At 35.3% G+C, this 27377-nt stretch overlaps 9 protein-coding genes across 10 annotated transcripts; 6 read left to right on the top strand and 3 right to left on the bottom strand.

Annotated features, from left to right (window-relative positions):
- Nucleotides 1–261: 261 nt before the first annotated feature.
- LOC149673617 (uncharacterized) lies at nt 262–2528 on the top strand. The gene is made up of 3 exons (XM_089839968.1): nt 262–332; nt 1448–1567; nt 1784–2528. The coding sequence occupies exons 1-3, from the start codon at nt 321–323 to the stop codon at nt 2204–2206; spliced, it is 555 nt and encodes a 184-aa protein (XP_089696094.1). The 5' UTR covers nt 262–320; the 3' UTR covers nt 2207–2528.
- Nucleotides 2529–5612: 3084 nt separating this feature from the next.
- Nucleotides 5613–10867, top strand: LOC149673616 (ATP-dependent RNA helicase DDX24-like). The gene is made up of 11 exons (XM_089839237.1): nt 5613–6455; nt 6517–6585; nt 6650–7225; nt 7304–7414; nt 7980–8098; nt 8168–8286; nt 8345–8463; nt 8570–8851; nt 10086–10203; nt 10281–10458; nt 10525–10867. The coding sequence occupies exons 1-11, from the start codon at nt 5739–5741 to the stop codon at nt 10829–10831; spliced, it is 2715 nt and encodes a 904-aa protein (XP_089695363.1). The 5' UTR covers nt 5613–5738; the 3' UTR covers nt 10832–10867.
- A 27-nt stretch (nt 10868–10894) lies between these two features.
- Vps28 (vacuolar protein sorting 28) lies at nt 10895–12251 on the bottom strand. Its single transcript, XM_089839239.1, has 8 exons — nt 12054–12251; nt 11879–11939; nt 11732–11821; nt 11568–11673; nt 11412–11513; nt 11295–11348; nt 11132–11223; nt 10895–11051 (listed from the first exon to the last, which is right to left on the bottom strand). Exons 1-8 carry the CDS (start codon nt 12097–12099, stop codon nt 10934–10936), a joined length of 669 nt encoding a protein of 222 aa, XP_089695365.1. The 5' UTR covers nt 12100–12251; the 3' UTR covers nt 10895–10933.
- Nucleotides 12252–13200: 949 nt separating this feature from the next.
- Nucleotides 13201–15488, top strand: LOC149673614 (zinc finger protein ZFAT-like). Its single transcript, XM_089839229.1, has 5 exons — nt 13201–14868; nt 14932–15012; nt 15071–15143; nt 15205–15249; nt 15314–15488. The coding sequence occupies exons 1-5, from the start codon at nt 14007–14009 to the stop codon at nt 15468–15470; spliced, it is 1218 nt and encodes a 405-aa protein (XP_089695355.1). The 5' UTR covers nt 13201–14006; the 3' UTR covers nt 15471–15488.
- A 209-nt stretch (nt 15489–15697) lies between these two features.
- LOC149673613 (uncharacterized) lies at nt 15698–19068 on the top strand. The gene is made up of 6 exons (XM_089839228.1): nt 15698–15837; nt 16474–16580; nt 16657–17023; nt 17597–18107; nt 18231–18367; nt 18438–19068. The coding sequence occupies exons 2-6, from the start codon at nt 16477–16479 to the stop codon at nt 18924–18926; spliced, it is 1608 nt and encodes a 535-aa protein (XP_089695354.1). The 5' UTR covers nt 15698–15837; nt 16474–16476; the 3' UTR covers nt 18927–19068.
- Nucleotides 19069–19981: 913 nt separating this feature from the next.
- Nucleotides 19982–21370, bottom strand: LOC149673612 (uncharacterized). The gene is made up of 5 exons (XM_089839233.1): nt 21137–21370; nt 20835–21076; nt 20741–20776; nt 20634–20690; nt 19982–20575 (listed from the first exon to the last, which is right to left on the bottom strand). Exons 1-5 carry the CDS (start codon nt 21301–21303, stop codon nt 20409–20411), a joined length of 669 nt encoding a protein of 222 aa, XP_089695359.1. The 5' UTR covers nt 21304–21370; the 3' UTR covers nt 19982–20408.
- Nucleotides 21371–21415: 45 nt separating this feature from the next.
- On the top strand, nt 21416–23060 carry LOC149673611 (protein FAM204A-like). 2 transcript variants are annotated; one of them, XM_089839234.1, is made up of 4 exons: nt 21416–21729; nt 21802–21987; nt 22047–22156; nt 22226–22420. In XM_089839234.1, exons 1-4 carry the CDS (start codon nt 21470–21472, stop codon nt 22267–22269), a joined length of 600 nt encoding a protein of 199 aa, XP_089695360.1. In that variant the 5' UTR covers nt 21416–21469; the 3' UTR covers nt 22270–22420. The 2 variants fall into 2 exon arrangements, with proteins under 2 accessions (XP_089695360.1, XP_089695361.1); XM_089839235.1 differs by lacking the exons at nt 21416–21729; nt 21802–21987 and adding exons at nt 22812–22918; nt 22990–23060 and having other exon boundaries at nt 22226–22736.
- A 465-nt stretch (nt 23061–23525) lies between these two features.
- On the top strand, nt 23526–24635 carry LOC149673610 (NFU1 iron-sulfur cluster scaffold homolog, mitochondrial-like). Its single transcript, XM_089839232.1, has one exon. It carries the CDS (start codon nt 23649–23651, stop codon nt 24510–24512), a length of 864 nt encoding a protein of 287 aa, XP_089695358.1. The 5' UTR covers nt 23526–23648; the 3' UTR covers nt 24513–24635.
- Nucleotides 24636–25577: 942 nt separating this feature from the next.
- On the bottom strand, nt 25578–26803 carry LOC149673609 (uncharacterized). The gene is made up of 2 exons (XM_089839236.1): nt 26780–26803; nt 25578–26395 (listed from the first exon to the last, which is right to left on the bottom strand). The coding sequence occupies exon 2, from the start codon at nt 26320–26322 to the stop codon at nt 25927–25929; it is 396 nt and encodes a 131-aa protein (XP_089695362.1). The 5' UTR covers nt 26323–26395; nt 26780–26803; the 3' UTR covers nt 25578–25926.
- Nucleotides 26804–27377: the final 574 nt, after the last annotated feature.

Genomic DNA, 27377 nt, shown 5'->3' with positions numbered 1-27377 from the left:
TAATTTATAATTTTATACTTGAAAATTGCGCGAGCAAAAAATAAAAAAAAGTGTATCGAGCGAAAAGAGAAAGTGGTGGTTGGTTTATGAGGTAAAAATTTAGCTTAGAGCATTCGGGATTGAATTATTTTTGGAATTATTGGGGAGGGGATTTAGTTTGAGGGGAGATGACCTACTTGTACTTGTTAGCCCCCTCGGACAACGATTAAGAATCTTTTTAGCATCGACTATAAAAGAGAAATGCGATTAAGGATAAGTTTTAGTCAACTTCATTTGGATATTCTAAGTGGTCTCCCGAGCAACCACCTCCTAAATAAACAATGCTGAAACAGGTAAGATGATTACCTTCGCTTTAACCAGCGCGCTATGATTAGCTATGAAGGGAAATAGTCTCGAGATTCATTCAGTTGGTCCCCAGAGCTTAGGTTGAAATATAAATCAACCGATTTGATCCAATTTTATTGATACGTATTGTATTTTTTTAAAATAAAATTGGACCACGTGATGCTTAATTATTTAAAGCTCTTGAAACTTTATACATAGTTTTCAAACTATGAGGATTCATACTCATTTACATAAGGAGGTCTTGTATTTGACTTCACCACGGAGTCTGGACTCCTTGTGTAACACCTGAAGCCTTGCATTGATATGAATTCTAGTCTGAAAACTATGTATACCAGCACGGTTTTCTCAGAGAAACTGAAGAATTAGAATAGAAAGTTCTGATTTCTCACTGATGTAACGGGGCTTTATGGTTCTTGCATTCCTTTCCGCTGTCTCTAATTGGTTAGCATTTAGTATTGTCTCTGTTGCGACGTCATCGTAAGGGGCGTCAAGAATTATTTGACACGGATAAGTTCCCTTTACCAGTTAACTTTACGAAACCTTGAGAGGAAAATTACTTAAGACCCCATAACAGAGTGGATTTGAACTACCTACCTTGAGTCACAGTCTTACCTTCTATTCCAATACAATTTTCTTCGCTTTGGTTCTAAATAAGTCCAAAAATAGTGCAGAAAATTTGGAAATTTCATTACAGAAAACCCAAAAATTAAATATATTTATTTTGATTTTTCCGTTTACAAAATTATCCCAAAGTCGAAGGAAAAACTGAGCCAAAAAACGACGCGAAAATTCAGTTACCAATAATAATAAAGATCCTTGGAAATTTTAATATATGAATTTTTTTCCTGTTGTATCTCATAATTATAATTAAACAAATTCTAAAGTGTCCAAAGAAATCCACCGAAATTTCCATCAGGTTCAAGGAACTTGGGACCACCCCAAAATTTACGTCCTTAATTCATAATGCCACAAAATCGCCATTGGCCATGAAAATATTTATATTGAGACGCGATGATTCGAAACCAAATTTTAATCTTCATCTTTCCTTATTGACTAGTCTTCTTTGGACAGTTTGAGTGATTGACCTTTGTTTGTCTTGTAGGTTTTGATCGCTTGCGGTTGCCTTTTGGTGACTGTTCTGGCCGGAGAAGGTGAAACGTACTACGAGGAATCTCACCACCAACAGGAACCAGCTGAACATCATATCCAAGAACATCATGTTGTAAGTTCAATCTTTGCCGTCTTTATAATTGAAACAAAGGTATTCCCTAAGCTCTGCACTGCATATGGTAATTTGGTTGCGAGAAATTTGTTATTTTCCGGTCCTCTTTAGTATTGCAAGGTCCGTGGTTTATCTTTCTAAGGAAATTAGGCCGCCGTTATAGCTGTACTGATGAGTTGGTTCTAACCCTTTCTCTGTCTTGATTTGATGATTAAGGAAGTCCACGCTCCGCAACCTTACGAATTCGGCTACAAAATTCACGATGGAAAAGGAAACACGCAACACCGAGAGGAAAACGGAAATGGACACGGCGGAGTGACCGGAAGTTACGGATACACGGATAAATTGGGAGTTTATCGCAAAGTCATTTACGTCGCCGATAAATTCGGATTCAGAGCTAACATCCATACAAACGAACCAGGAACGGCCAATCAAGATCCCGCTGACGTTAATGTCAAAGCCGAAACTCCACCATTCTATGTTTACTATAAACCAGTCGAGAGTTACAAACATATCCCGGTACATCAAGAAGTACATCACGGACACGAATCTCAAGGTCACCAAGAAGTACATCACGGACACGAATCTCAAGGACACCAAGTCGAACAATACGAAGAGGAACCTTCCCATCATAAATAATCGCGGATAAGATTAAATACTATTAAAGTTCAGAGGCCAAATTTCAAGCGAGAGAGCCATGACATAACTACATTCGGAAGAACTCGTTTAGTTTTGTAAATATAACTCTTTAGAATGGTTTTACATCAATGTATTTATGTTTTTAAATCTTTTAAACGGTCTGTAAATAAAGTGTACCTTTTATTAAATATAGCTTCAGTTTAATATACTTTTAATTTTCATAGTTGACACATCCCGACTATGGACTTTCTTGACAAATTTGCTAAATGGAAATTGGAACTAAAAATTAAAAATATTGTTGAAAAAATTCACTTTTAAAACTTTCATTTTTGACCAAAATCTGTGTGGTCAAAAAAGAAAAAGTGTTTCTTAAAGATTTTAAGAATTTCTTAAAGATTAAAGATTTCTTGTTCCCCCTTCTCCGTTCTCCACTCCCCCGAGCCGGCAGTGCTCATTGAGTTGAGAAAATTACCACTAGAGTAGCCTTTGCGTTAACCTGCCTATTGGGGTACGTGGGACACTTTTGAAAACATTGGGACGGACGACAGCTTCCAAGTTTATCACGCGATGGTGTCGCCATCTCGAAGCCTAGATAAGAAATGTATAAATACATGTATTCTTGAAATCAGTCAAATTTCCCGCCTTTTCTTTTAGTTCCGTTGGTTGCACCGGGATGGCGCCACAAGCGCGTGATATAGTTAATTGGCTCTTTCCGCCTTTTCTTTTAGTTTCCTTGGTTGCACCGGGATGGCGCCACAAGCGCGTGATATAGTTAATTGGCTCTTCCCGCCTTTTCTTTTAGTTCCCTTGGTTGCACCGGGATGGCGCCACAAGCGCGTGATATAGTAATTGGGTCTTCCCGCCTTTTCTTTTAGTTCCTTTGGTTGCATCGGGATGGCGTCACAAGCGTGTGATATAGTTAATTGGTTTTTATATCCTAGCTCATGGAAGACCGCTCTAGTGGTAATTTTCTCAACTCAATGGGGCTGGGGAAGGGAGAATAACGCACACACGGAATAACGTATAATCGGAATAACGCATAAAAACCGGAATAAGGCATAATGGGAATAAGGCATAAACGGAATAGCGCATAAACGGATTAACGCATAAACGGAATAACGTATAACCGGATTAACGCATAACCGGAATAACGTATAACAGGATTAACGCATAAACGGAATAACGCATAGGCGGAACAACGTATAACCGGATTAACGCATAACCGGAATAACGTATAACCGGATTAACGCATAAACGGATTAACGCATAACCGGAATAGCGCATAACCAGATTTACGCACAAACGGAATAGCGCATAAACGGAATAGCGCATAAACGGATTAACGCATAAACGGAATAACGCATAAACGGAATAACGCATAAAAGGAATAGCGCATAAACGGAATAACGTATAACCGGATTAACGCATAAACGGAAAAACACATAAACTGAATAACGTATAACCGGATTAACGTATAACCGGAATAACGTATAACCGGATTAACGCATAAACGGAATAACGCATAAACGGAATAACGTATAACCGAATTAACGCATAACCGGAATAACGTATAACCGGATTAACGCCCAACCGGAATAACGTATAACAGGATTAAAGCATACACGGAATAACGCATAGCCGGAATAACGTATAGCCGGAATAACGTATAACCGGATTAACGCATAACCGGAATAACGTATAACCGGATTAACGCCCAACCGGAATGACGTATAACAGGATTAAAGCATACACGGAATGGCGCATAAACATTTAGGGACGGTCCCCTATCATGGCTTTAGGAAGGTTCTGTTCGGATCTCGCCTTTTCCAAAACATTACTGTTATTTTATGTTATGTTATGTTAGGTTAGGTTAGGTTAGGTTAGGTTTGGTTTGGTTAAGTTAGGTTAATAACATTTTATTAATCATTTAACAATGTTACGCCTTTTCCAAAATATTGATGTTTAGCTTCATTGTCTTCTCAAATAATATGCCTTTTCCAAAACGTTACTGTTATGTTATGTAAGGTTAGGTTTGGTTTGGTAAGGAGGACGTCTCTTCCTCTTAGGAGCGGTTATACACTTCAAGTAAGTGTATCCCTTATGGAATGAAAAAATAAATAAATAAAACCATCAAATTCTACTCTATTTGAGTCTTTTTGGGTATGCAATATTGGGTTAATTGGAATAGGAGAACTGGGAATTGGGTTGATTGAGGCTTGGGTAAATGCGAATTGGGTGTTTTAAATTGGGTGAATTGGGGGTTAACCCCTTTAACAGCCGCAACCGCCCTGGGCATCAAAATCCCTGGCTACGCCTCTGTAAATATCATCAAAAGTATATAGATATAAAAACAATTGTACACTTCGTTGAAACAAGCCGTGGATTGGCTCATAAAGTAGCTTTAGTTCCAAAAATAACGTTTGGATCGCCAGCGATCTCGTACTACTTTCTATAAGTCTATGACGTCAAGAAACTCTTCCTTTTCTGCTAGAAGCGTTGAAAGCATAGCTCAGGCGAGATCCGAACAGAACCTTCCTAAAGCCATGATAGGGGACCGTCTCTAAATGTTTATGCGCCATTCCGTGTATGCTTTAATCCTGTTATACGTTATTCCGGTTGGGCGTTAATCCGGTTATACGTTATTCCGGTTATGCGTTAATCCGGTTATACGTTATTCCGTTTATGCGTTAATCCGGTTATACGTTATTCCGGTTGTACGTTAATCCGGTTATACGTTATTCCGTTTATGCGTTATTCCGTTTATGCGTTAATCCGGTTATACGTTATTCCGTTTATGCGCTATTCCGTTTATGCGTTATTCCGTTTATGCGTTAATCCGTTTATGCGCTATTCCGTTTATGCGTTATTCCGTTTATGCGTTATTCCGTTTGTGCGTAATTCTGGTTATGCGCTATTCCGGTTATGCGTTATTCCGGTTAGGCGTTAATCCGGTTATACGTTATTCCGGCTATGCGTTATTCCATTTGTGAGTTAATCCGTTTATGCGCTATTCCGTTTATGCGTTATTCCGTTTGTGCGTAATTCTGGTTATGCGCTATTCCGGTTATGCGTTATTCCGGTTAGGCGTTAATCCGGTTATACGTTATTCCGGCTATGCGTTAATCCGGTTATACGTTATTCCGCCTATGCGTTATTCCGTTTATGCGTTAATCCGGTTATACGTTATTCCGGTTATGCCTTAATCCGGTTATACGTTATTCCGGTTATGCGTTAATCCGTTTATGCGCTATTCCGTTTATGCCTTATTCCCATTATGCCTTATTCCGGTTTGTATGCGTTATTCCGATTATACGTTATTCCGTGTGTGCGTTATTCCCTCGGTCCTGGGGCTGCCGGACTTCCTACTGGGCCGCTGGGCCGCTGGGCCGCTGGGCGCATGCGCCAGCGCCCAGCGACCCACGAGACAACATGAGTCTTACCACGTGCTTTTGAAAAGTAGCGTGTAATATATTTAACTTTAAAGCGTCAATTAATGTTTTTATAAGTTTTAATTAAAAATATATATCTAAAAATGGCTATAAAGAAACGCAGTAAAAGTAAAATTCGTAAATGTAAGCCTAAAAAAGTTTTGGAAGATAGCGATATGGAAAAAGACCAAGGCTTAGGACGTATTAAGCCGGGAATAAATGAAAAATCAAGGAAAAAAATGAATAAATCCAGGAAAAATGGATTTAAAGCTAAAGATAACAACCGTATCGGAACTAAATTACAATGGAAACCTGTACCAGTTAACTATGGTATCGATTTTGAGGGATTTGGTGGCATTGAAGAGTTAACTAATTATAAAGCTGAGAAGGCTGAGAGTCCAAAAACTAAAAAGAGAAAACAAAACAGCGATGATGATGATGACAGTGATGATTTTGATGCTAAGAAGGGTAAACCTAAACGCAAAAAACCTCGCTCCAAGTCAAGAGAGAAGAAAAACAAAGGCAATCAATGTCCCTTGAACCCAGCAGCTGAGTTCCGTTTAATACATTCCCCAGAGTATATAGCTAAAATGAAAGGTCAGATGTCAAATAAGAAACGGGAATTAGAAGATAGCGAAGAAGAAGATATAAAGGACGAGGTTGAAGAGGTTGACATGTCCAGATGGGATGATTTATTCATTCCACAAGAAGTCCTTAGGGCTTTGAAGGAAATGAAGTTTGTAGCACCTACTCCCATACAAGCCTACACACTTCCTTCAGCTATAAGAGATAGAATGGACATTTTAGGAGCTGCTGAAACTGTAATTATGAAATAAGTATTCTTTCAAAGACTGCCATTGACAGTCATTTATGCATTTGTAGGGTAGTGGCAAAACTTTGGCATTTGCCATACCAATTATTCATGGCATTTTGAGAGATAAAACCAAAGAGGTATGTCCCCCTGTCTCTCTCTCTCTGTCTTTGCTTAAGGTTTGATTTAAATATGCTCTAACAGAATTCAAAGCCAAAAGACATTCAAAGTGATGAAAATCTGTCAGATGTTGAGAGTTCTGAACATTCTCAGAATGATTCTGATAAAGAACAAGAGGATTCTGATGGAGAACAAGACAATTCTGATGTAGAACAAGAAGATTCTGATGAAGAACAAGAGGATTCTGACGGAGAACAAGAGATTTCTGATGAAGAACAAGAGGATTCTGATGGAGAACAAGAGATTTCTAATGAAGAACAAGAGATTTCTGATGGAGAACAAGAGGATTCTGATGGAGAACAAGAGATTTCTAATGGAGAACAAGAGGATTCTGATGGTGAACAAGAGGATTCTGATGGAGAACAAGAGGATTCTGATGTAGAACAAGAGGATTCTGATGGAGAACAAGAGATTTCTGAGCAGGATTCTGAAAAAGTCATTGAGGATTTGAACATTGATGACTTTAATGATGAAATACTTCCTACCAATCCAGAAACAAATGGGAAACCATTCAGAGCCTTGATTTTAACACCGACAAGGGAATTGGTCATCCAAGTTCAAAAACATATTCAAGCCATTTCAAAATACACAGATATTAGAGTAAAAATGTTTTTGCTTAATATTAATCTTAGCTTAAATTAATATTTAAATCTAATTGCTATTATAATTAATTAAAAGGTCGCTGTTGTGGTAGGTGGGATGTCTGTTGAAAAACAAGTCAGAATTCTTTCAAAAAATCCTGAAATTGTCGTGGCAACTCCCGGAAGACTTTGGGAATTACTTCAGGAGGTGAAATAGTTAATTAATTATTTATATAATTAGCCTAATTATTTATTTATATAATTAATTATTTATTTATATAATTAATTATTTATTTATATAATTAATTATTTATTTATATAATTAATTATTTATTTATATAATTAATTATTTATTTATATAATTAATTAATTATTTATTTATATAATTAATTATTTATTTATATAATTAATTATTTATTTATATAATTAATTAATTATTTATTTATATAATTAATTATTTATTTATATAATTAATTATTTATTTATATAATTAATTAATTATTTATTTATATAATTAATTATTTATTTATATAATTAATTATTTATTTATATAATTAATTATTTACTTACATAATTAATTATTTATTTATATAATTAATTATTTATTTATATAATTAATTATTTACTTACATAATTAATTATTTACTTACATAATTAATTATTTATTTATATAATAGTTAATTAATTATTTATATAATTAATTATTTATTTATATAATTAATTATTTACTTACATAATTAATAAATTAATAATGTTATTTATGATTTAATTAGGGTAATGAACACTTAAATCGGGTCACTGATGTCAAATATCTGGTCATAGATGAAGCTGATAGGATGGTTGAGAAAGGACATTTTGAGGAATTGGGAAAAATCTTGGATTTAATGAGAAAGTAGGATTAAAATTATTAATTACCTAATTATTAATAATTTTAATTAATTAATTAACATACTATTTTTAGCCATAAAGACAACAGACAAAACTTTATATTTTCCGCTACTTTAACAATGGTGCATAATACACCAAAAAGATTACTTTTAAAGAAGAAAAAATACAAGTTGACTCAAAAAATTAAATTAGGTTTGTTTAATTAAATTTTAATAATTAATTAGTTAATTTTAATTATTTTTCTTCGCAGATTCAATTATGGAAATGGTTGGAATGAAAGATAAACCCAAAGTTGTTGATATAACAAAGAAATTCGGAACTGCCGATACCTTAACGGAAGCAAAGTTATTCTGCAATGTTGAAGATAAAGTAAAGGAGATACTTTTAACCCTAAGATGGCTGCTTATAATCTTGGCCGCCATCTTGAGGGTTTAGGTTTAGTTTTTGTAAAAGAAATAATATCTTTTTTTTGCAGGATGCGTATCTTTATTATTTTCGTCTAACATATCCAGGGAGGACTTTGGTGTTTTGCAACAGTATTGATTGCGTCCGTCGCTTGCAAAATGTCTTTCAAAATTTGAAGTGTCAATCAGTGGCCTTGCACTCTTCCATGGCTCAAAGACAACGGTTGAAGAATTTGGACCGTTTTCGAAATAACTCCCAATCCTTGTTGTTATCAACAGACGTGGCAGCCAGAGGATTAGATATTCAAAATATACAACACGTTATTCATTATCATGTTCCTAAAACAGCTGAAGTGAGTTTCAAAGCCCCCCCCCCCCCAAAATATAAGGCAAAAGTAGGCCTATTTCCAGTGTTTTCTTAAGTAGTTCTAGGCATAAATAGGCCTATTTTTGAGTATTTTATATTATTAAGTTGTTTTAGGCATAAATAGGCCTAATTTAAAATATTTTAGGCCTACTGTGATTTTTTCTTAAATTCTAGACATAAATATTTTCTTAAGTGGTTCTAGGCCTAAATAGGCCTATTTTGAGTATTTTATATTATTAAGTTGTTTTAGGCATAAATAGGCCTAATTTAAAATATTTTAGGCCTATTGTGATTTTTTTCTTAAATTCTAGGCATAAATATAGGCTAATTTTGAGTATTTTCTTAAGTGGTTCTAGGCCTAAATAGGCCAATTTTGAGTATTTTATATTATTAAGTTGTTCTATGCATAAATAGGCCCAATTTAAAATATTTTAGGCCTACTGTGATTTTTTTCTTAAATTCTAGGCATAAATAATTAAATATAGGCCAATTTTGAGTATTTTCTTAAGTGGTTCTAGGCATAAATAGGCCTATTTTGAGTATTTTATATTATTAAATAGTTCTAGGAATAAATAGGCCTATTTTGAGTATTTTATATTATTAAATAGTTCTAGGCATAAATAGTCCCGATTTAAAATATTTTAGGCCTATTGTGATTTTTTTCTTAAATTCTAAGCTTAAATATAGGCCAATTTTGAGTATTTTGTTAAGTAGTTCTAGGCATAAATAGGCCTATTTTGAGTATTTTATATTATTAAGTTGTTTTAGGCATAAATAGGCCTAATTTAAAATATTTTAGGCATAAATAGGCCTAATTTAAAATATTTTAGGCCTATTGTGATTTTTTTCTTAAATTCTAGGCTTAAATATAGGCCAATTTTGAGTATTTTGTTTTCTTAAGTGGTTCTAGGCATAAATAGGCCTATTTTGAGTATTTTATATTATTAAGTTGTTTTAGGCATAAATAGGCCTAATTTAAAATATTTTAGGTCTACTGTGATTTTTTTCTTAAATTCTAGGCATAAATAAATAGGCCAATTTTGAGTATTTTCTATTAAAGTTTTTCAAGGCATAAATAGGCCTAACTTGAGACCTATTTTTTTTACAGTTTTAGATAACCCTAGTTATCAAACTTATTTTTTTGTATAAATAAAATTTCGAAATTATATTAGTTTATGTATGTTTAAATAATTAAATTAAATTAATGTCTCTTTTCATAGACTTACGTCCATAGAAGTGGTAGAACAGCGAGAGCTTCGAGTGAGGGCTTAAGTTTAATGCTTTTGAGTCCCCAAGAAATCACAATTTATAGGAAATTATGTAGAACCTTAAACAGAGGTCAGTAGATTTCAACTATTTTTTAATCCTCCAAACTTAATTATAGAATTAAAATTATAATTAATTCAAAAATCTAGACAAAGATCTTCCAGATTTTCCCGTAAACCAAGATGTCATATCAATGGTTCACGAACGAGTTAATTTAGCCCGAAAATTAGACGTTTTAACTCATAGACTTAGAAAGAAGTCTTCCCAAAGTAATTGGTTATTACAAACAGCGGAGAAAATGGATATTGACATTGAAGACGGAGATCTGTAAGCATTTTAAATTAATTAATTTTACTAATTTTAATTACAATTAATCAATTGAAACAACTTTAGTCGCAGCGAAGTTGACGAGAGTTTAAAACAAAATAAACAAGATAGCAATGTTATTAAACGTTTGCAAAAAGATTTGGATGTTTTGTTAAAGAAACCCGTTGCCCCTAGAGGATCTTTTACTCGTTATCCCACTCAAACTGGAAGATTAAAGACTGCGGAAACTGTTTCAAATGTTAATTCGGCTATTCAGAATGTTGGTAAACAAATCCCCTGGGAAACCTACGAAGAAAAAGTCAATAACAATGAAGGAAAGTTGAAAAAACTAAAGAAAAACAAGAAAAAATATTGGAAACCAAAAAAAAAGTGACTTAAAATTGAAAATAACGTTTATTTTGTATTTTGTATTTTTTTTTTTCATTCAAAGTTTAAATACAATGTAATTAAATTTTATTAAAAAGGAATTAATAATTTATTCATGAAGTAATTTATTGAATGCATTGTAAGCTTGTTCCAGATCAAATATCATTTGACGAACTTGACCTTCAGTTAATTCATCAGAGGCCGCCATATTGGACATTGTTGTTAACCTATTTATAAATAAATTAATTAATTAAAAACAAATTTATTTAATTCGTATTAATTAATTAATTAATTGGTAATTAATTACCAATCAGATATTTTAACTTTTCCTTCAAAATTTTGGGGAACCAAACTTAATCTGCTCATGGTTTCATTCAGTTCTCTTAAATCAGGTTGTAACTAAAAATTGTAAAACATCATTAGTGACTTAATTAATTTAATTAGTAATTAAGATAAGTCAATTATTTTACCTCATCCATTGATTTAATTTCTAAACGAAGTTTATCAATGATTGTGATGAAAAGCTAAAAATAAAATATGAAATTTAGTACCTTACAAAGGCAGGGAAGTGTTTTTAGTTTACTTACAGAGACAATATCAGCGATACATTTGCTGGTATTTCCTTTATCATCTTTAATGGTGATTGGTCTATCTTCTTTAATGCGTTCCATGGCTCCGGGGCAATCCAACTAATTAATAATAACATTAAACATACTAAAATTAATTAAACTTTAATTACTTACACGAAATTTCTTCATAAAATCTTCCACAGTTGGAAAATCTGAGCTTTGAACGTGTTTAAAGGCAGCTTTATATTGAACCAAAAGCTTTGAACACGCTGCTGTGTATCTAAAAGTATTTTAAAGTTAATTATACTTAATTATCCTAATCATTTTTAATAACTTACTCTTTGGCGGTAATACAGTCTTTAATATAGGCTTTTTCTAAGCATTGCAAAGTGTTAATGACAGCGTAGAGATCAGCCATATTATCATACCTTCAAGAAATTGGTTAGAATTGATTTAATTTTAATATTTTAATGTTAATTACTGACTTTTCTCGGTCCCTTGACGTTCTGTAGAGTCGAACTTCCTCGTAGAGTTCCGGTCTATTCTCTGTAATTAGTTTTAATCGTAATTATCTTCAAAAACAAAAAGGGTGTCTTTCGTCATCCCTGGACTTATTTAATATATTCATCATTCATTCATTTATTTTAGACTGAACTTTACCTGAAACTGGAGGAGAGTTTACGGGAATTCCTGGGTATACAGCCATTTTAGTTATAATTAATTGTTTACTAATCACTCATTAAATTAAACACAACGTCAGTTTCACTTTTAGTTTCAGGTTAGGCTTATCGAGCAGTCAGCAGAGTCACTCACTCCAAAGAGAGTATAGGGGAGGAGTGGAAAGAGGGGAAAATCTTGTTGCTCTTTTCTACCGCGCATCTTCAATGCGCAGTACCGAGGCATTTCCGTTTGAGACATTAAATGGTATCGTAGGTGGCGGTGGCGCGACTGAGCCGGAAACTCCCTCGTACCACTAGTAGGGGCAACATTGTAATTTAGCCTTGTGGAGAGCTTCAAAAAGGGGGAGCTTCAACTCCTCTCCTATACTCTCTTTGCTCACTCCGTCAGTCATGATGAAATCTTTTGGTAGCAGGCTTGGAAATAAGGTTTATTTCTAAACTAGTCTTCCGGACCAGTGACTACTGACTCAAGGACCTTGAGTCAAGGTGTCTTAAATATTAAACTGGTCCTAGAACCAGAGACCCTTTCCCTATTTATTTCTCTACTGGTACCAGGATTCGGGTTAATAAAGGCAAAATTCAACTGGACTCCTGCAGTCGAAATTTATGTTAAAATGAAACTAATTAAAGTGGTCCCCATATCAATTTTTAGTAAAAGTAGGAATTACTAAACTAGTCATTGGGACCAGTGACCCTCACGTTTTGTATAAAAAAATTGGTCCAAGCTATTAATAAACTGGCTTTTGACCAGTAAACCAGTCTTATTTCCTAGCATGCTCCCTCTCTTTCCATGTACGAAAATTTAAAGGGCTCCTTCGGACCCTTAGACACATGGCCCCGCGGATTTCCATCCCCTCTTCATAGACGATCTTCCTCAGTACTCTCCCTCTCTCTGGCTAGGTAGGGGGTTCGGAAATCCGCGGGGTCATGTGTCTAAGGGTCCGAAGGAGCCCTTTAAGTATTTACAGCTATATGCCGCGTAATTACTAAAGATTTATAAACAGTTTGCTGTATAGAGGTTTATTGAATATATTTAAACAGAGTTTTAGGTAAAATGTCAATTATTTTGATTATAAAATTAGATATGTTTGGAGAGTGAGGCCCTCTTTATGTAGGTGTCGAGATTTTAATTGTCCAGAAATTTTCTTAAGTTGTTGTCTTTGTCTTGTGGGTTGCTAGCTACCTAAGGATCGAACGTGAAGGTTGTTAGTGCCAATACCCATGACAAAAGCACACATGCCTAATGGATATGGCTCCAATTTCTGAGGCCTGACTAAGGTTGAGCCACGTTGGAATCCCATCTATTTTCTTCTAATAATCAAAAATTAAATATACGTAAGTACATCATAAAGGTTAAGACGGCCCCTCTTATGATACTGTTAGGAGCTGAAATTCAGGCAAGTCTGGATGACAGTTGTAGGGTTAGACCTTATTGAGCTAGGCTATTTTACAAATTAATTACTGGAGCTGGTTTATTTATACACTAGCTATTACCCGCGGCGTCGCTCGCATGTAATAAGAACCACCATCAAAATTATTATAACTTTTCATGCGGACATTATTCCTTAAAGAAGGGTTTTTAAATTTTTGGCCGCCATTTAAAAAGATGGCAACAAATCGAACCCTAAGCTTATATATAAAGTAGTCATTGGGACCAGTGACCCTCCCGTTTTGAGTAAAAAATTGGTCCAAGCTATTAATAAACTGGTTTTTGACCAGTAAACTAGTCTTATTTCCTAGCCTGATTGGTAATTTAAAAGAGCTCCATTCAGTTCAGTTCAAATAAAGCTAGGACTGCAAATAATATACATGAGGAAATTGAGGAATTGAGGATTACATGTTGGTCACTTATTTTGTTCACTTTTATCTTATTTAGTTTTATACTGCTATTAAACAATACTTTGACATTAATTGGGAAATCGGTTTCACTAAAATGACAGCCAAAGACGCGGACAAATTATTTTACCCTTGCATCATATGTAAAGAGAAATTTGAATTCCCCCACGAAGTTGGTGAACATGTAGAAGAAAAACATTTAAATGAGTCAAAATACAACTTCATTTGCGAAATATGCGGGAAACAAATGGCCACGAAACACTCCCTTTCAAAACACAGACGCCTTCATACGAAAGAAACCCCTTATCTATGTTCGTTTTGCTTCAAACCATTCTCTTTTTGGACTCAACGGAAGAAACACGAGGAAACCCATAAAGTGGCCACTGATTTCCAATGCCAAGAATGTTCCGTCTATTTTATCGACCAAGAAACGCTAAGCGATCACGTTTGTAATAAAGAAACATTCGACTGTTGTGGAAAGTGTTACAAAACTAGGGATGCCTTTGCCGAACACCAAAAGAAAAAACATAAAAGACAAGAACTAGAAAATAAATTCAATTGCAAATATTGCAAACGATCTTTTAAATATTATCAATATATGATGCTTCACGAGAAACGTCATGTTGGTAAAGACGGTACTATAACCCTTCAACTTAAAACAGACAGTGGACAGTCAATAGAATGCGGGAATAAGCGATCCAAACAAGAGCGTGATGTTAAATGTGATTTGTGCCCAATGAAGTTTGATAGTCGTATAGCTAGAAACGCTCATAGATTAACGCATCCCGATTCCGAATCGCAATTTCCGTGTCAAACTTGTGGCAAAATTTTGAAATCTAAACAGAGTCGTTATATTCACAACATGATTCATGATTCAAAGAAACACGCGTGTTCTTTTTGTGATAAAACATTTACTTATAGACAAAATATGAGAACGCACGAAAGAAAACATACTAAAGGTTGTTTGTGCGCAGTTGTTTTAACTTTAATTAGATTTAATTGAATTGAAATTAACTTTATAGAGAAACCGTACGAGTGTAAATTTTGCAAGAAAACATTTTCTTATCCCGATAGTCTGTCTTCTCATGAAAAAAGTCATACTGGTATAATTATTAATCTATTTAGAAGTTCTTAATTATTTAAATTTAATTTAAATTATAGGTGAAAAAAATTACAAATGCAGATATTGTGATAGAAAATTTACTAGATATGGAACATGGAAAAATCATGAAAGGTTAATTAATAATTTAAAATATAATAATTAACCTTAAATTTAAATACTAATTACACTATAGGATTCATACTGGGGAAAAACCCTACACGTGTTCGTATTGTGGAAAGTAATAAGGTCATTTTAATTATTATGTTTATTACAGTTCAATTACAATCTTGGACGTTTTTCAGAACATTTGCCCAATGGTCCACTCACAAATCACATGAAAAAACTCATACACTATCCCCATCAGCACGACGAAGGAAAAAAAGCGATAATTTGGCATCAACCAATCAGATTTCATCTCAAGTAGAAGAAGGAATTCTTCCAGATTTACCATCTCATTAAAATTATCCCAAAAAGTCATCTTGTCCTCTTGATTTTTTAAAAAAAGTGTTAAAATTAACCTAAGAAAATTTTTTTAACTCAAAAGTATTAACTGAAAATGTTTTTTAAATTATTTTATGAATTTTTTGGTTGATTTTGGGCCTAACTTAACTTTATTAAAATTAGGCTTAGACGCGTTCAAACGCTTTCAGCTTTGAATTTCGCGTACTACTTTGTTATTGGTTAGTTGCCAGGCTGTGATTGGTCGGTTTCAGTTGTTCATTCGGAATCGAGCCTAGAAATACTTATTTAGGAATCTCCATGGTTTATCCAATGGCGGGCCCGAGTTAAGGATCTAATACGTTCGAGCCGAGGATTACCAACATTAGTAAGTTATTTCAACATTTTAGCATCCTTAATTTTAAGTACAGTCGTCGTTCAACGGTTAATTACGCGTGTTTAAGCTGATAATTAATAGAATTAGGCTTATTTATTGGTAAATTTGATATAAAAATAAGGTTTTATTTAAGCCTTGGTCAAACGAAGCGACAGTGGAAGAGTCCATATTTCATTTTGGAACAGGGGTGGGGTGGGGATGTTAACATATGCCAGTTTTCATTCGGAGTTTCAACTAGGAGTTAGGATCCTAGCGAGGCCAAGTCATGTTACCAGGAGTTGTAGCTTCTCGTTTAGGATTTTGAAGAAAGCGTTGTCTGCTGCGTTGTATGATGCAACAGCGCATGCGCTTACAGTGAAATTGTTAATTTGGCTGTTGGATTTTTTGCTTACACGCGTGATTGAGTGGGCTATGCGGGGGCAAACGGCGGATATATTAAATATTTTTTTTTTAAATACCTATTGTACAATTAAAATTAATTAATTGTAAAATATCTTATTATATTTTACCGAGTAAAAAACCATTTGAATATAATTACATTTTTGGGAATAAGAAAAATTGGTTCATACTTTACATCAGAAAAAAAAAACCCCGAAATTCAAATTTAGAACTAACACGTGTTTTCAGAAAATGGCTGGAAAAAGCCAATTAGCCAAAACCGCGGCGAAATCCGCTAAAAATACAAAGAAGAAAAACGACAAGTTGCCATTCCCTTGCATTATTTGTGGTGAAAGGTTAGTGGTAATTGTCCCATCATGGATATTCCCGAAGTAGTTAAGCCTAAAGATTCGGGACTGACGGTGTGCTTAGGTTCAAATACCCCCAGGAAGTGGGTGACCACGTGGAACTATCTCACTTACACCCGGCTTGCGAATGTAAGATATGCGGGAAGAAGTTCGCTCGTCCTCAAGGGCTAATGAAACACAGTAGAAGCCACACGAACGAAAAATACTATCGTTGCATGTATTGCTTGAAAGGATTCGTTCAATGGAGTCATTGGAGGCGACACGAGTTGGTGCACGAAGGGGAGAAGAAATTCCAGTGCCAGGATTGTGGAATTTACTACGACGATGAAAAGGAATTTCAAGAACATACTCGCGAAGCCCAATGCTCCAATCAAAAATTCGAATGTTGCGGAAAAGAATTCGAGACCAGAGACGATTATATCGACCATCAGGTATTTCTTTCTTTCTTTCTTTCTTTCTTTGTTTATATAGAGTGCTGTCAGTTGTGACGTCAGATCCAAGGTTAAACGTCACGAGTCTGCCTTTAGCAATGGGCGGCCATGACAGTTACCGGTTTTTCTTTATGGGAAAACAGCATGGCTGACGTCACACCGGCGCTTCTGACAGCACTCTATAGAGCTATCTCATTTGTGACGTCAGCGCCCAGGTAAAACCTCACGGGCTTAACTTTGGTAGCGGGCGGCCATGTTTAGTACCGCATTGGTTCTAAGGTCAAATAGAATACGTGACGTTACACTAATAGGCTTCTGAGATAGCTCTATTTAGTCTTAGTTTGTGTATGCCCTTTTTGAAAAAAATATAAGCTAGCGTGTCCCTCGGGAAGACCCGACTTCATTGCGCACAGTTCTGCGCATCAGTCCTGTTTTAAACGGTTCGCGCGTAAGAGACGGAATTATGTAGACAGGCGTGTATTAAGGGTAGGGCTGAAGGGGCAGATATTTTAGAGACCCAGGCAAGAATTCTACCCCGTCAGTTGACGTCACATTCCCGTAAATCCATTGCAGACAAAACGTCACAAACGAGCGGCAAGAAACCGCGAACACGCCTGTCAATACTGCGGAAAACATTTCGCCTATTTTTCTGCGAAACGCATTCACGAAAAGAAACATTTAGACAAGAACGGTGTCTACAACCCCAATATCAAATTCAGGACATCGTCCTTCTACAGACGTCCTGACCAGAAGAAAAGAGGTCAAGGAGGTAGAGGCGGTAGTCCGGGAGGAGGGGGAGGGAATCAACCGGCCACTTGCGACATTTGTATGGTCAAATTCCCCAACCGAACCGAAATGAACACTCACCGTAAAACCCATCCCAACTCCGAGAGTTCCTATCCTTGTTCGACCTGTGGCAAAGTCCTTAGGTCGAAAAACAGCCGATATTTGCATAATTTAATTCATGCCGGAAAGAAAAATCACAAATGTTCGTTTTGCGATAAGAAATTCACTCACAGACAGCAATTAAGATCGCATGAACGGACGCATACGAATGAAAAACCGTACTCTTGCAAGTTTTGTGGTAAGTTTATTTACTTTTTAAAAACTTGGGTAAATATTGGTCTTTAAGGCGTGATAGTTTAGGTCGATAGCCGCGTCTAGCCATTGATTACATTATAGAATGACCTTTGAACCCCGTTTTAAGGTAAGAAATTCGCCCACCCAACTGCAATATTGCCCCACGAACGTTCCCATACTGGGGAAAAGCCTTACGAATGCCTTCATTGTGGCAAACGTTTCACTCGATTCGGAACGCATCAAAATCACGTTAGATTACATACCGTACGTAGGTTAAATAAACACGCGGTTGACCTTTGACCTATAACCGATCGTCACCCCTTTAACAATCTAGGGTGAAAAGCCATACAAATGTCGTTTTTGCGATAAACATTTTGCTCAACACTCAACTTGGGCCTCGCACGAGAAAACCCACACTGGTTCATCGCAAAATAGAGAACCAGGGGTCAGAGGTCGACCGGGGTTACGTAGCGGAAAGGGACGGGACAAATCAGTCAATCAGAAACCAAGTGGAGGAGAGGAAACGGAGTTGAATGTTGATGATCCGAATAATCAATTGATATCGCAACATATCGAAGTGGTTCCCCAACCCATAATGCATCAAGTCACTTTACAACATCACGTGGTTTTAGCCCCGCCTCATGGGGCCCCCGGGACCCTTCCAGCTCCTCATCATAGCCAACAAACGCCAAAATTCGAAGAACATCATTGGACGTACGATATGGGGTTAACCGGGGTCACGCATCACGTTAATATGACCAACCCTCATAACCCCGATGTTTATACACCCCAAATAATGGGCAATTGGGGCCCATCTCATTAAGTATTTAATTAAATTTCTTTTTTTTTTAAATGTATTTCCTTGTGAAATAATCATGTTTTGTTTTTAAAAATAAAGACATAATGACATTGTATCGTTTAATCATGATTAAATTTGCGTTGATTTTAATTAATTAATGAATAAATATTTGTGTTGGTCTCGAATTTAATTAATAATCCCGTCACAAAAGGAAAGCCATCATTTAGGGGTTTTCCTTCCCATGTTATTTCTATGAATGAATGAATGAATGTTTGAATGAATGTTTTATTGACCTAAAATCCCTATTGAATCAGGGAGGAACCCACAAGGGGTTCACAGGTCCAAAAAATATATACAAAATTTGTAAAAAGCAAATATACCGACAATAACAATATCAATAGCAAGATCGAAACCAATTTGGCTAAGGACAAAGAATCACGTCACAATAATAAAAAATTAAAATTAATGGAATATACATGAGCGCCTGTAGAAGTGTTTTACCTTGCAATACACCCGTGTTCAGGGTGAAGTCATCTAATAGGGGCCATGTTATTTCCACGTGATGCATTTGGGAAAAGAATGCATTCAGGGTGAAATAATCTCATGTTAATCCAATAGCCCCTGTAGAAATGTTTCACATTGCAATACACATGTCTTCAGGAAGAAGCATATAAACAGGGGCTTTGTTAATTTTGAGGGGAGGTACGGAATGGTGTTTTAACACAAATATAATAATAATTTGTTATAGTTAAATTTATTTTATTATAACTTTAGTTAGCTTTTAAATACAGTAGAAATTGAACAATTCTTTCTTTCAAATGGGTTTTTAAAAATTAAAAATATTTTTAGGCCAAAATTAATTATTTAATTGACCTATTTTTCGTCGAAGCTTCCTCTTCGGGCTCGTTTCGCGAAAGCTCTTCCGAATTTTAAGATTATAATTATGAAAAATATAACGGAAGATACGCCGTAAACTATTAGTAAGTGTCCCGCCGCTGAATTAAAGTCTTTTAAATATTAATTAGATTAAATGTTTAGATTTAATGATTCTGGGTATTTATATGACTTACCAAAGAATTTAATTGATACTTCAGGGATAGGAGTTTTAAATAATCCGGGTGTTGTAACGCTTGTTTCTTTGATATCAGTGCTAAGCCTAATTAGGGACTCATCCGGTTCATTCAGTCCAAGACGAATATCTTGAACTCTTTGTTTGAATTTTTCTTTTATTTGACGCAATCTTTGCCGGTATCTCTTGAAGAAAGAGAGTTTATGTTTTTGAACAGGTTTATTGTCTCCTTGAACTTCTGGGTCAGCGCATTCCTCAAAACATTCTTCGTAGGCTTTGAAAACCGGTAATGTTTTAAAATGTTTCTTAATTTCCGGTTTGACCTTCGAGTTTTCGTGAATCATTGACGAAAAACAGGACATAAGGTATTGAGGCATCGAAGCCGTCTCAATTTTACCTTCCTCGTTCTAAAAATTAGGCTTAAATTTAGGCCTACTTTACCCATCATGACTTTTTTTATAAACCTTTCTTTCTAACTGTAAGTTATAAACAACTCTGCATTCGGACGTCCGATATCGGACACCGTTTTGTCCGCAAACGCTGCAAGGTGACCAAATTGACCATTCAAAGGTGCAACCGTAGAATTGCAGAGCAAATCTTTCCTCTGGAAACGAATTACTTGAAAAGTGAGTCCTAATTCTACCAGATTTAAATATTCTAACCGAAATTGCATCTCTCAGTTTGGGTAAGCTTACCGACTTCTTCTACCATGTCTACACCTTAATTAGAGTTTAATTTGAGTTAATAATGAATGGTTTGAGAGTCTTACTTATGTCTTTAGTTTCGTTTGAATGTGGTAAAACGACTGAAAAATTTATTATTTTCAAAGTTCAGTTAATGCTTGTGTGTAATTAAGAGATTACTGTCGATTAAGTGAACTGTTTTTGATTGTATGGGTGTTCTGTGGCGGTAAATTGCTCTGCAGATGTAAAAACCAGCGTCTAGCATCTGAATCTTGTTGATATGAAGGTCTCCCCCGTCATTGGTTGTTATCCTGGCCTCGGTTTCGTCTAAATTTGACTGGGTTACGTTGATGAATTTATTGACAAGGCCTCCGAAATCTATCTTAACCCATTGTTTTAGCCAGTAGCCTTCCTGAATATCGCTTTAATTAAAATATAACCTTAATTCTAAACTAATTAGTCAAGTTAGACCACTTTCCTACCAAATTTCGCACTGTAAACTGATAAATTCATTCAGGTTCGTTATGTAATATGACGTAGTGCCGTCAAACATTGGATTAAGTACCTCCCAACCCTTTAAGGGATCATCCGCGCATAAATTATAACTCCTTTTAATCAAAATTATCAAAATAATGAGACACAAATACATTTTAAGAGCGGCACGCTATTTTGGCAATTCAAATATCGAGGTGATTTTTATTTCCGGTTGCAACTTTTTACATCCGGTTACGTCACGTGACTGTTGCGGGAACTTTAATAAATCACGTTTGTTTATATTTTTAAAGCCAAGGCTTAATAGTTTTAAATTAAGTTCTATGGCTGAACCTTTGAAATTAGCCGCGCATAAATCATTTATTTCGGTAAATAAAACGCTGTCGGATTGGGAACGGGTCTGTAAATCGGGTTTAGAATTAATTAAGGAAATTAGTGTACTGGGGGAAACGTTACAATCCTGTTTAGAGGCTAAAGTTGATGAAACTAATGTTGTTCGCGCTCATCCTGACATTAAAGAAAGACTCCTTCTGAAATTAGAGTGTGATATTGAAATTGAACGCTCCAAATTAACAAAAATATCGTAAGTATTCAGTTTAATCACGTTTCCAACATGGAGTTTCAATCCAAACTAACTGTAATTTAAATTGGTTAGACACCAGTTGGGGACTATAAGTAATAGGATATCAAATGAAAGTAGCTCAGTGTACACTTTATATTCAAAATTAATCGATAATCGAGAAATTAATCCGGATTATCTTGATGTTAAAACTGAAACTACGCCATCACTTTCTCAAATGATTTTATGGCTAGTTGATATTGATAGAGAAATTGAATCAGCGTAAATTTCTTTTCAATGTTGGAGGATTGTACATAAATTAACATAATTTATAATTTTAGTTATGTAATTAGAAAGTTTGTAACAGAAACTACAAATTTTCGGGAATCAAAAGAACATAAAGTTTTAATTGATAGTTGGAATAACGCAGATTATTTACCTATTGTTAATGGTAAATGCTTAATTTAATTTCAGCATCTGAAATTGTTAAGCATTAATCTTTTAACCCTTTTCTTGCTAGAAATTCAGTCTTACACGCAATTTTTCATCAAATCTGTCCCATAATTTGATAATAAAAGTTAAGAATGTCGAGTAGCTCTGAAGAATCTTATGATGAAAGTGAAATCTGGTCAATTAAATCTAAAAAAACCCAGAATTCTTTGGAAAAACAAATTGAAATTGCTGACAAAGTTATCAAACAAAGAGATGATGAGCTTGAAAAAATTTCCGAAGCTCAAGAAGCAAAGAGAAAAATTTGGAAAGAAAAAAAGGAAAAACGGAAAGAAATCAGACAAAATCTGAAAACAAAGAGAATTGAAAAATCCGTTATTGAAGAAGCTTCAACTTCAAACAAGGAGGAATGGATTAAGGAAATTAAACCCTTATTGACCATAAATGACCATTTGCAAGGACCAGTTGACCATGGAAAATATGGACCCAAGACTGAAGTTGAAGTTATGATTGATAAAGCCATTGAAGAAGGAGATTTTGGCAAAGCCGAACAACTTAGTGATCATCTTGCCGATAGAAAAGTATTCTATTTATTCTTTTTTTTTTCTCTCTCTAAATATTTTATTTAACTTTAAACTGCATTATTTTATTTAAAGTTTGCTGTTAAAATTGCCAATGCATTTGAAGCCAAAAGATATTTAAAGAAAAAGACTGAAATAGATGCTGTGAAAAAAGCAAAGAAACGGAAGAAACTTTATTGGGGGTAATATATGTTTTAATGTAAATTTATTTTACTAAGCCTAATTTGTAATTATGTGTAATTAAATTTTACAGATTTGAAGTGAAACAAAAATGGCAAATGAAAGCCAATATGTGAAATTAAAATTATTTTTAATATTATTAAATTCAGTGTTTTATTTCTCGATAGATGTCGCTACTATATATAAGCCTACTAATGTTGCACCTTTTTTATGCCCTTTTCCATTGGATGCTAACAATCTGCTGCCTGCCATGGAGTAATATTAAAGGAGACGTAAATGTATTTATTGCAATTTTAAAGGAACTTTCGTTATCACTCCAATAAAATTACTCCATATAAAATGTCATGGCCCTTTTCCATTGGATGCTAACAATCTGCTGCCATGGAGTAATATTATAGGAGACATAGATATATGTAATGCAATTTTAAAGGAACTTTTGTTATCACTCCAATAAAACTACTCCATATAAAATGTCATGGCCCTTTTCCATTGGATGCTAACAATCTGCTACCATGGAGTAATATTATAGGAGACATACATATATGTAATACAATTTTAAAGGAACTTTCGTTATCACTCCAATAAAACTACTCCATATAAAATGTCAATTCAACACGGCATTAGTTAAGGGCTAAAGCGTAGTTGAAAACTTGAAACCGAGTTCGTTCTTAACAAATTAAACATCTTTATAGTAATTAAATGAAATTTAATCGCAATTAAGTTAATTATTTAATGGCTTTCGTTAATAAATCGACGATGATGGCTTCGAAATTCGGGCGACACGTAAATAAACTCAATTTCAAAGAAAATTTATTTAAAATAAATAACGCGCCAAGGCTTAGCGGTTTTCAAATTTCATCTCAGTCAAAGTCAAATATTTTCTCATGGGCTTTGCCATTACAAAACACGCCTAAAAATGGATTATTACACCCAAAAATAACAAATTCGGGTCACATTCTTAAGCGAAGTATGTTTATTCAAACACAAGACACACCAAACCCAAATAGCGTCAAATTTCTACCTGGTTGTACCGTACTTGAGGAAGGTACAGCTGATTTTCCAAATATCTCCGCGGCAATGAGATCACCTCTTGCCAAGCAATTATTCCGAATTGAGGGTGTAAAATCTGTATTTTTCGGCAAAGATTTTATCACGGTAACAAAGTTAGATGATGAAGTTGAATGGAAAGTCTTAAAACCGGATATTTTTGCGACAATTATGGATTTCTTTGCCACCGGAGTCCCAGTAATAGATGACAATGAACCGGAAGAAACTGAGAACTTAAATCCCGAGAATGATGAAACTATCGCGATGATAATTGAGCTCTTAGACACGAGGATTCGTCCTGTGGTTCAAGAAGATGGTGGAGATGTTATTTTCATGGGTTTTGAAGGAGGAGTTGTCAAGTTGAAGATGCAGGGATCTTGCACTAGTTGCCCCAGTTCTATCGTTACTTTGAAGAATGGAGTACAAAATATGTTGCAGTTTTATATCCCAGAAGTTATGGGGGTTATGCAAGTTCAAGATCCCGCTGATGAAATTGCTGAGAAAGAATTTGAAAAACTTGAAAAGAAGTTAGAGAGTCAGGAGAAATAAAATTTTGCCTATTTTATTTTATTTTATGCCTAAGGATAATTTATTGTTTAAAATAGGCTTCTTTATGTCAAAATTCTATTCTTCCTTAATTTATGTTAAATAAAAGAACATGTTAAAACGTTACATGAATTATTAAACGATTATCATAAATAAGCTTATATATCCCATCCTTATTTATCCAATTTTGCTTAGAGCTGAACCACAGCCTACTCGATCACGCAAGTTGCACGCGCTATAGAAAAGCCCTTTCAAACGGCAAAAATCGAGAATATGACCGATTTGTACTCCTTGGTCAAAGGAGTCTAAAAATTAGCATTATGTCTATGGGATAAATGCCGTTTTTTGGGGTAAAATGGGCGTAATTTCGCTTTTTGTGGATCAAATGTCTTGAAATTTTAATGAGAGGTGCGTAGTAACGTTTTCTAAAGTCCTACAAATTTTGAAGTTTCAAGCGTGAATAGTTTGTTGGTAAAAAATTAAAGACTAGGCCCACCCGATAACGTTCGTCAAAGGAGTCTAAAAATTAGCATTATGTCTATGGGAAAAATGCCGTTTTTTGGGGTAAAATGGGCGTAATTTCGCTTCTTGTGGATCAAATGTCGTGAAATTTTAAGGAGAGGTGCAAATTTTGAAGTTTCAAGCGTGAATAGTTTGTCGGTAAAAATTAAAGACTAGGTCCAACAAATCCAGCTGATAACGTCAGAAGGGAATTCCCTTCTGATAACGTTCTTCATCAAAATGCTGTATTTAATATCCTATATTTTATTTATTATTACAATTAACTAGTCGTTGATTGAATGATTTTGTAAAGTTATTATTGATTTACTTCGATAATCGAAAAATATAGGACTTCATAGGGAGATTGGTAAAATGATAGGATTATATAGTACACTTCAAAAAATATAGTGTTTTATAGGATCTTGGGAGATCCCTGCGCGTGTCCCATACTAAGCCTTTAACGTACTTTACAAAAAACTATAAACACTTATTTTTCAAATAGGAAAGAATGTTTCTTTAATTCGAAAAGAAAACCCACCACCAAAACCCTAAAAATGAACAAATACGGTACTCTGTAATCTGTACAATAACCGCACGAATCTCAAATGCACTTTTTACACAAAAAAATTAAGCATTATTTTTGATTCGTAAAAATAAAGTTTTAAGCTGTCCTAAATCTTAATCAAAGTTATTACGTTGAGGGGTCCGACATTTACAAGAAATCCCGTACGTTTCTCGCGAGATCTTTCACGCAAAATTATGAAATATTTGAAGAAATCAAGCAGAAATTACGAAATCTTTGGCAAAATCAGTTATAGATCCTGGCAAAATCAAGAATAAATCACAAGATCCTTGGGAAACTCACTAAATCCCGTACGCTTTTTTGGGGAATGCCGGACCCCCGAAACTAAATAATTTAAGTTTCCGCAGCCTCCACGTCATCACCAGGAACCCTTTCATAATCTGATCGTTTCTTTGCCATGACCCTTTTCAAGGTAGCGCTAGACCCTGGTCTAGAAAACCAAATCACGAAGCCACCCAACACAGCGAAAAACAACCCGGAACTCAAAATCCATTTCATGTGTCCCAAATGTAACCATCGATTCAAAAACTTCAAATGGAATATGTTGAGTCCCAACACGCTGGAAGACAGTCCTAAAACCAGCAATACACAACCTCCTATTAAAAGTTTTTTCCTCCAATTTCTTCGCGTCGTTTCGTCCGCACCTCCGCGAACTACAGTTGTCACTTCGCTTAGTTCTCTGGTAATGCCTTCCGGTAAGGCTTCTGGTATGTTGTTGATGATACTCATTGTGGTGTTCCTCTTTTGGACATGAAGGTACGTTTGAGCTTCAAGGACTCAAGGTGGATGTATCTTGTTAATCCTATGGTAAAAACGATTCCAACCTTCAGATCTTCAGTTTGTTTTACACGCGAGTTCAATTGTTATAACTGTTAATTCATGGCGAGGACGCGGCAGGAGGGTCATGACGCCTGCGTTGGGGAATGGTTCGCGAGACAAGTTAGTGCCAAAGGTCTAGGATTTATTTCACCAGGGCAGAGTTGATAAAGAGAGCTTTCAGTTGGAGGAGAAGCTAAAATTCGAGAGTAATAGAAAGGGGGTAGGCAAACCGCAGAATCGGGACCTATTTTTGCGCTCACTGTCGGGACGCACAAGGGGGTTGATACATGCCGTCTCTGCACACTCTCGTGATACAAAATAACTTCAGCGCAGGCGCCAAAAAGAGAAATGGAAGGCAAAGTTTTACCCCAGTGTCTTTCCCTCAATGGCTTATTTACACGGCCATACTGGTTTGTACGTATTACTCATAGACAATAAAGAGAAGGATCGGAAGGTAGGCCATCCGTAGAGTGCATCTCTCTTCACCGCGCTTTTGGGGTGGGGGGCGCACGCTAAAGTTCCGCAGTTGACTCGCGCTTATGCGCGGGACGAAGTATAAGCGGGTTTCCGGAAGTAGAACCTACCCAGTTGTTACCAAAGCGCGGCGAGCTCACCCCGGCCTTCTGACCCTGGTCTTTATTATCTATGATGGACTCTGGTACGCGAGGGGAACGGTGAAATACTTCAATATTGCTGCAAGAATCGTGATAAAACCAGGGAGCACACTTAGGGGCGTGACGTACTACTCACCCAATTGAAAGCTCTGTAATATTCAGTCAAAGGTGTTATATTTCATGATACAATACAAATTCAACAAACAAAAAACGAAACAGGTTCACTATAGCTTGGCTATAAGCCCATAAAAATGGTCTCCCACTTGACTTATGGGAGGAAGGTTGGGCATTGTCTTTTTTCTTTCAAACACTTTTGTTTAACAACTTACCATAATATCAAAAGTACTATAA

This window comes from Phalangium opilio, unplaced genomic scaffold (genome assembly GCF_054372755.1).
Source record: "Phalangium opilio isolate 3A_F unplaced genomic scaffold, DU_Popi_V2 ptg000048l_1, whole genome shotgun sequence".
Taxonomy (NCBI): Eukaryota; Metazoa; Arthropoda; class Arachnida; order Opiliones; family Phalangiidae; genus Phalangium; species Phalangium opilio.
Note: the sequence above shows the minus strand (reverse complement) of the source record. Positions and strands in the feature narration are given on the sequence as shown.

Coding starts and splice junctions, on each gene's coding strand:
- LOC149673617 (XM_089839968.1), top strand. Junction 1,568..1,783: donor ATATCCAAGAACATCATGTT/GTAAGTTCAATC, acceptor TTGATGATTAAG/GAAGTCCACGCTCCGCAACC.
- LOC149673616 (XM_089839237.1), top strand. CDS start 5,739: ATGGCTATAAAGAAACGCAGTAAAAGTAAAATTCGTAAATGTAAGCCT. Junction 6,456..6,516: donor TTTTAGGAGCTGCTGAAACT/GTAATTATGAAA, acceptor ATGCATTTGTAG/GGTAGTGGCAAAACTTTGGC. Junction 8,287..8,344: donor GACTCAAAAAATTAAATTAG/GTTTGTTTAATT, acceptor TTTTCTTCGCAG/ATTCAATTATGGAAATGGTT.
- Vps28 (XM_089839239.1), bottom strand. CDS start 12,099: ATGGCTGTATACCCAGGAATTCCCGTAAACTCTCCTCCAGTTTCAG. Junction 11,514..11,567: donor ATTTTATGAAGAAATTTCGT/GTAAGTAATTAA, acceptor ATTATTAATTAG/TTGGATTGCCCCGGAGCCAT. Junction 11,224..11,294: donor AAATTAAATCAATGGATGAG/GTAAAATAATTG, acceptor TACAATTTTTAG/TTACAACCTGATTTAAGAGA.
- LOC149673614 (XM_089839229.1), top strand. CDS start 14,007: ATGACAGCCAAAGACGCGGACAAATTATTTTACCCTTGCATCATATGT. Junction 14,869..14,931: donor CGAAAGAAAACATACTAAAG/GTTGTTTGTGCG, acceptor TTAACTTTATAG/AGAAACCGTACGAGTGTAAA. Junction 15,250..15,313: donor ACGTGTTCGTATTGTGGAAA/GTAATAAGGTCA, acceptor GACGTTTTTCAG/AACATTTGCCCAATGGTCCA.
- LOC149673613 (XM_089839228.1), top strand. CDS start 16,477: ATGGCTGGAAAAAGCCAATTAGCCAAAACCGCGGCGAAATCCGCTAAA. Junction 16,581..16,656: donor TGCATTATTTGTGGTGAAAG/GTTAGTGGTAAT, acceptor CGGTGTGCTTAG/GTTCAAATACCCCCAGGAAG. Junction 18,368..18,437: donor ATCACGTTAGATTACATACC/GTACGTAGGTTA, acceptor TTAACAATCTAG/GGTGAAAAGCCATACAAATG.
- LOC149673612 (XM_089839233.1), bottom strand. CDS start 21,303: ATGTATTTGTGTCTCATTATTTTGATAATTTTGATTAAAAGGAGTTAT. Junction 21,077..21,136: donor AGTTTACAGTGCGAAATTTG/GTAGGAAAGTGG, acceptor TTTTAATTAAAG/CGATATTCAGGAAGGCTACT. Junction 20,777..20,834: donor AACAGTTCACTTAATCGACA/GTAATCTCTTAA, acceptor TAAATTTTTCAG/TCGTTTTACCACATTCAAAC.
- LOC149673611 (XM_089839234.1), top strand. CDS start 21,470: ATGGCTGAACCTTTGAAATTAGCCGCGCATAAATCATTTATTTCGGTA. Junction 21,730..21,801: donor TCCAAATTAACAAAAATATC/GTAAGTATTCAG, acceptor TAAATTGGTTAG/ACACCAGTTGGGGACTATAA. Junction 21,988..22,046: donor GATAGAGAAATTGAATCAGC/GTAAATTTCTTT, acceptor TTATAATTTTAG/TTATGTAATTAGAAAGTTTG.
- LOC149673610 (XM_089839232.1), top strand. CDS start 23,649: ATGGCTTTCGTTAATAAATCGACGATGATGGCTTCGAAATTCGGGCGA.
- LOC149673609 (XM_089839236.1), bottom strand. CDS start 26,322: ATGAGTATCATCAACAACATACCAGAAGCCTTACCGGAAGGCATTACC.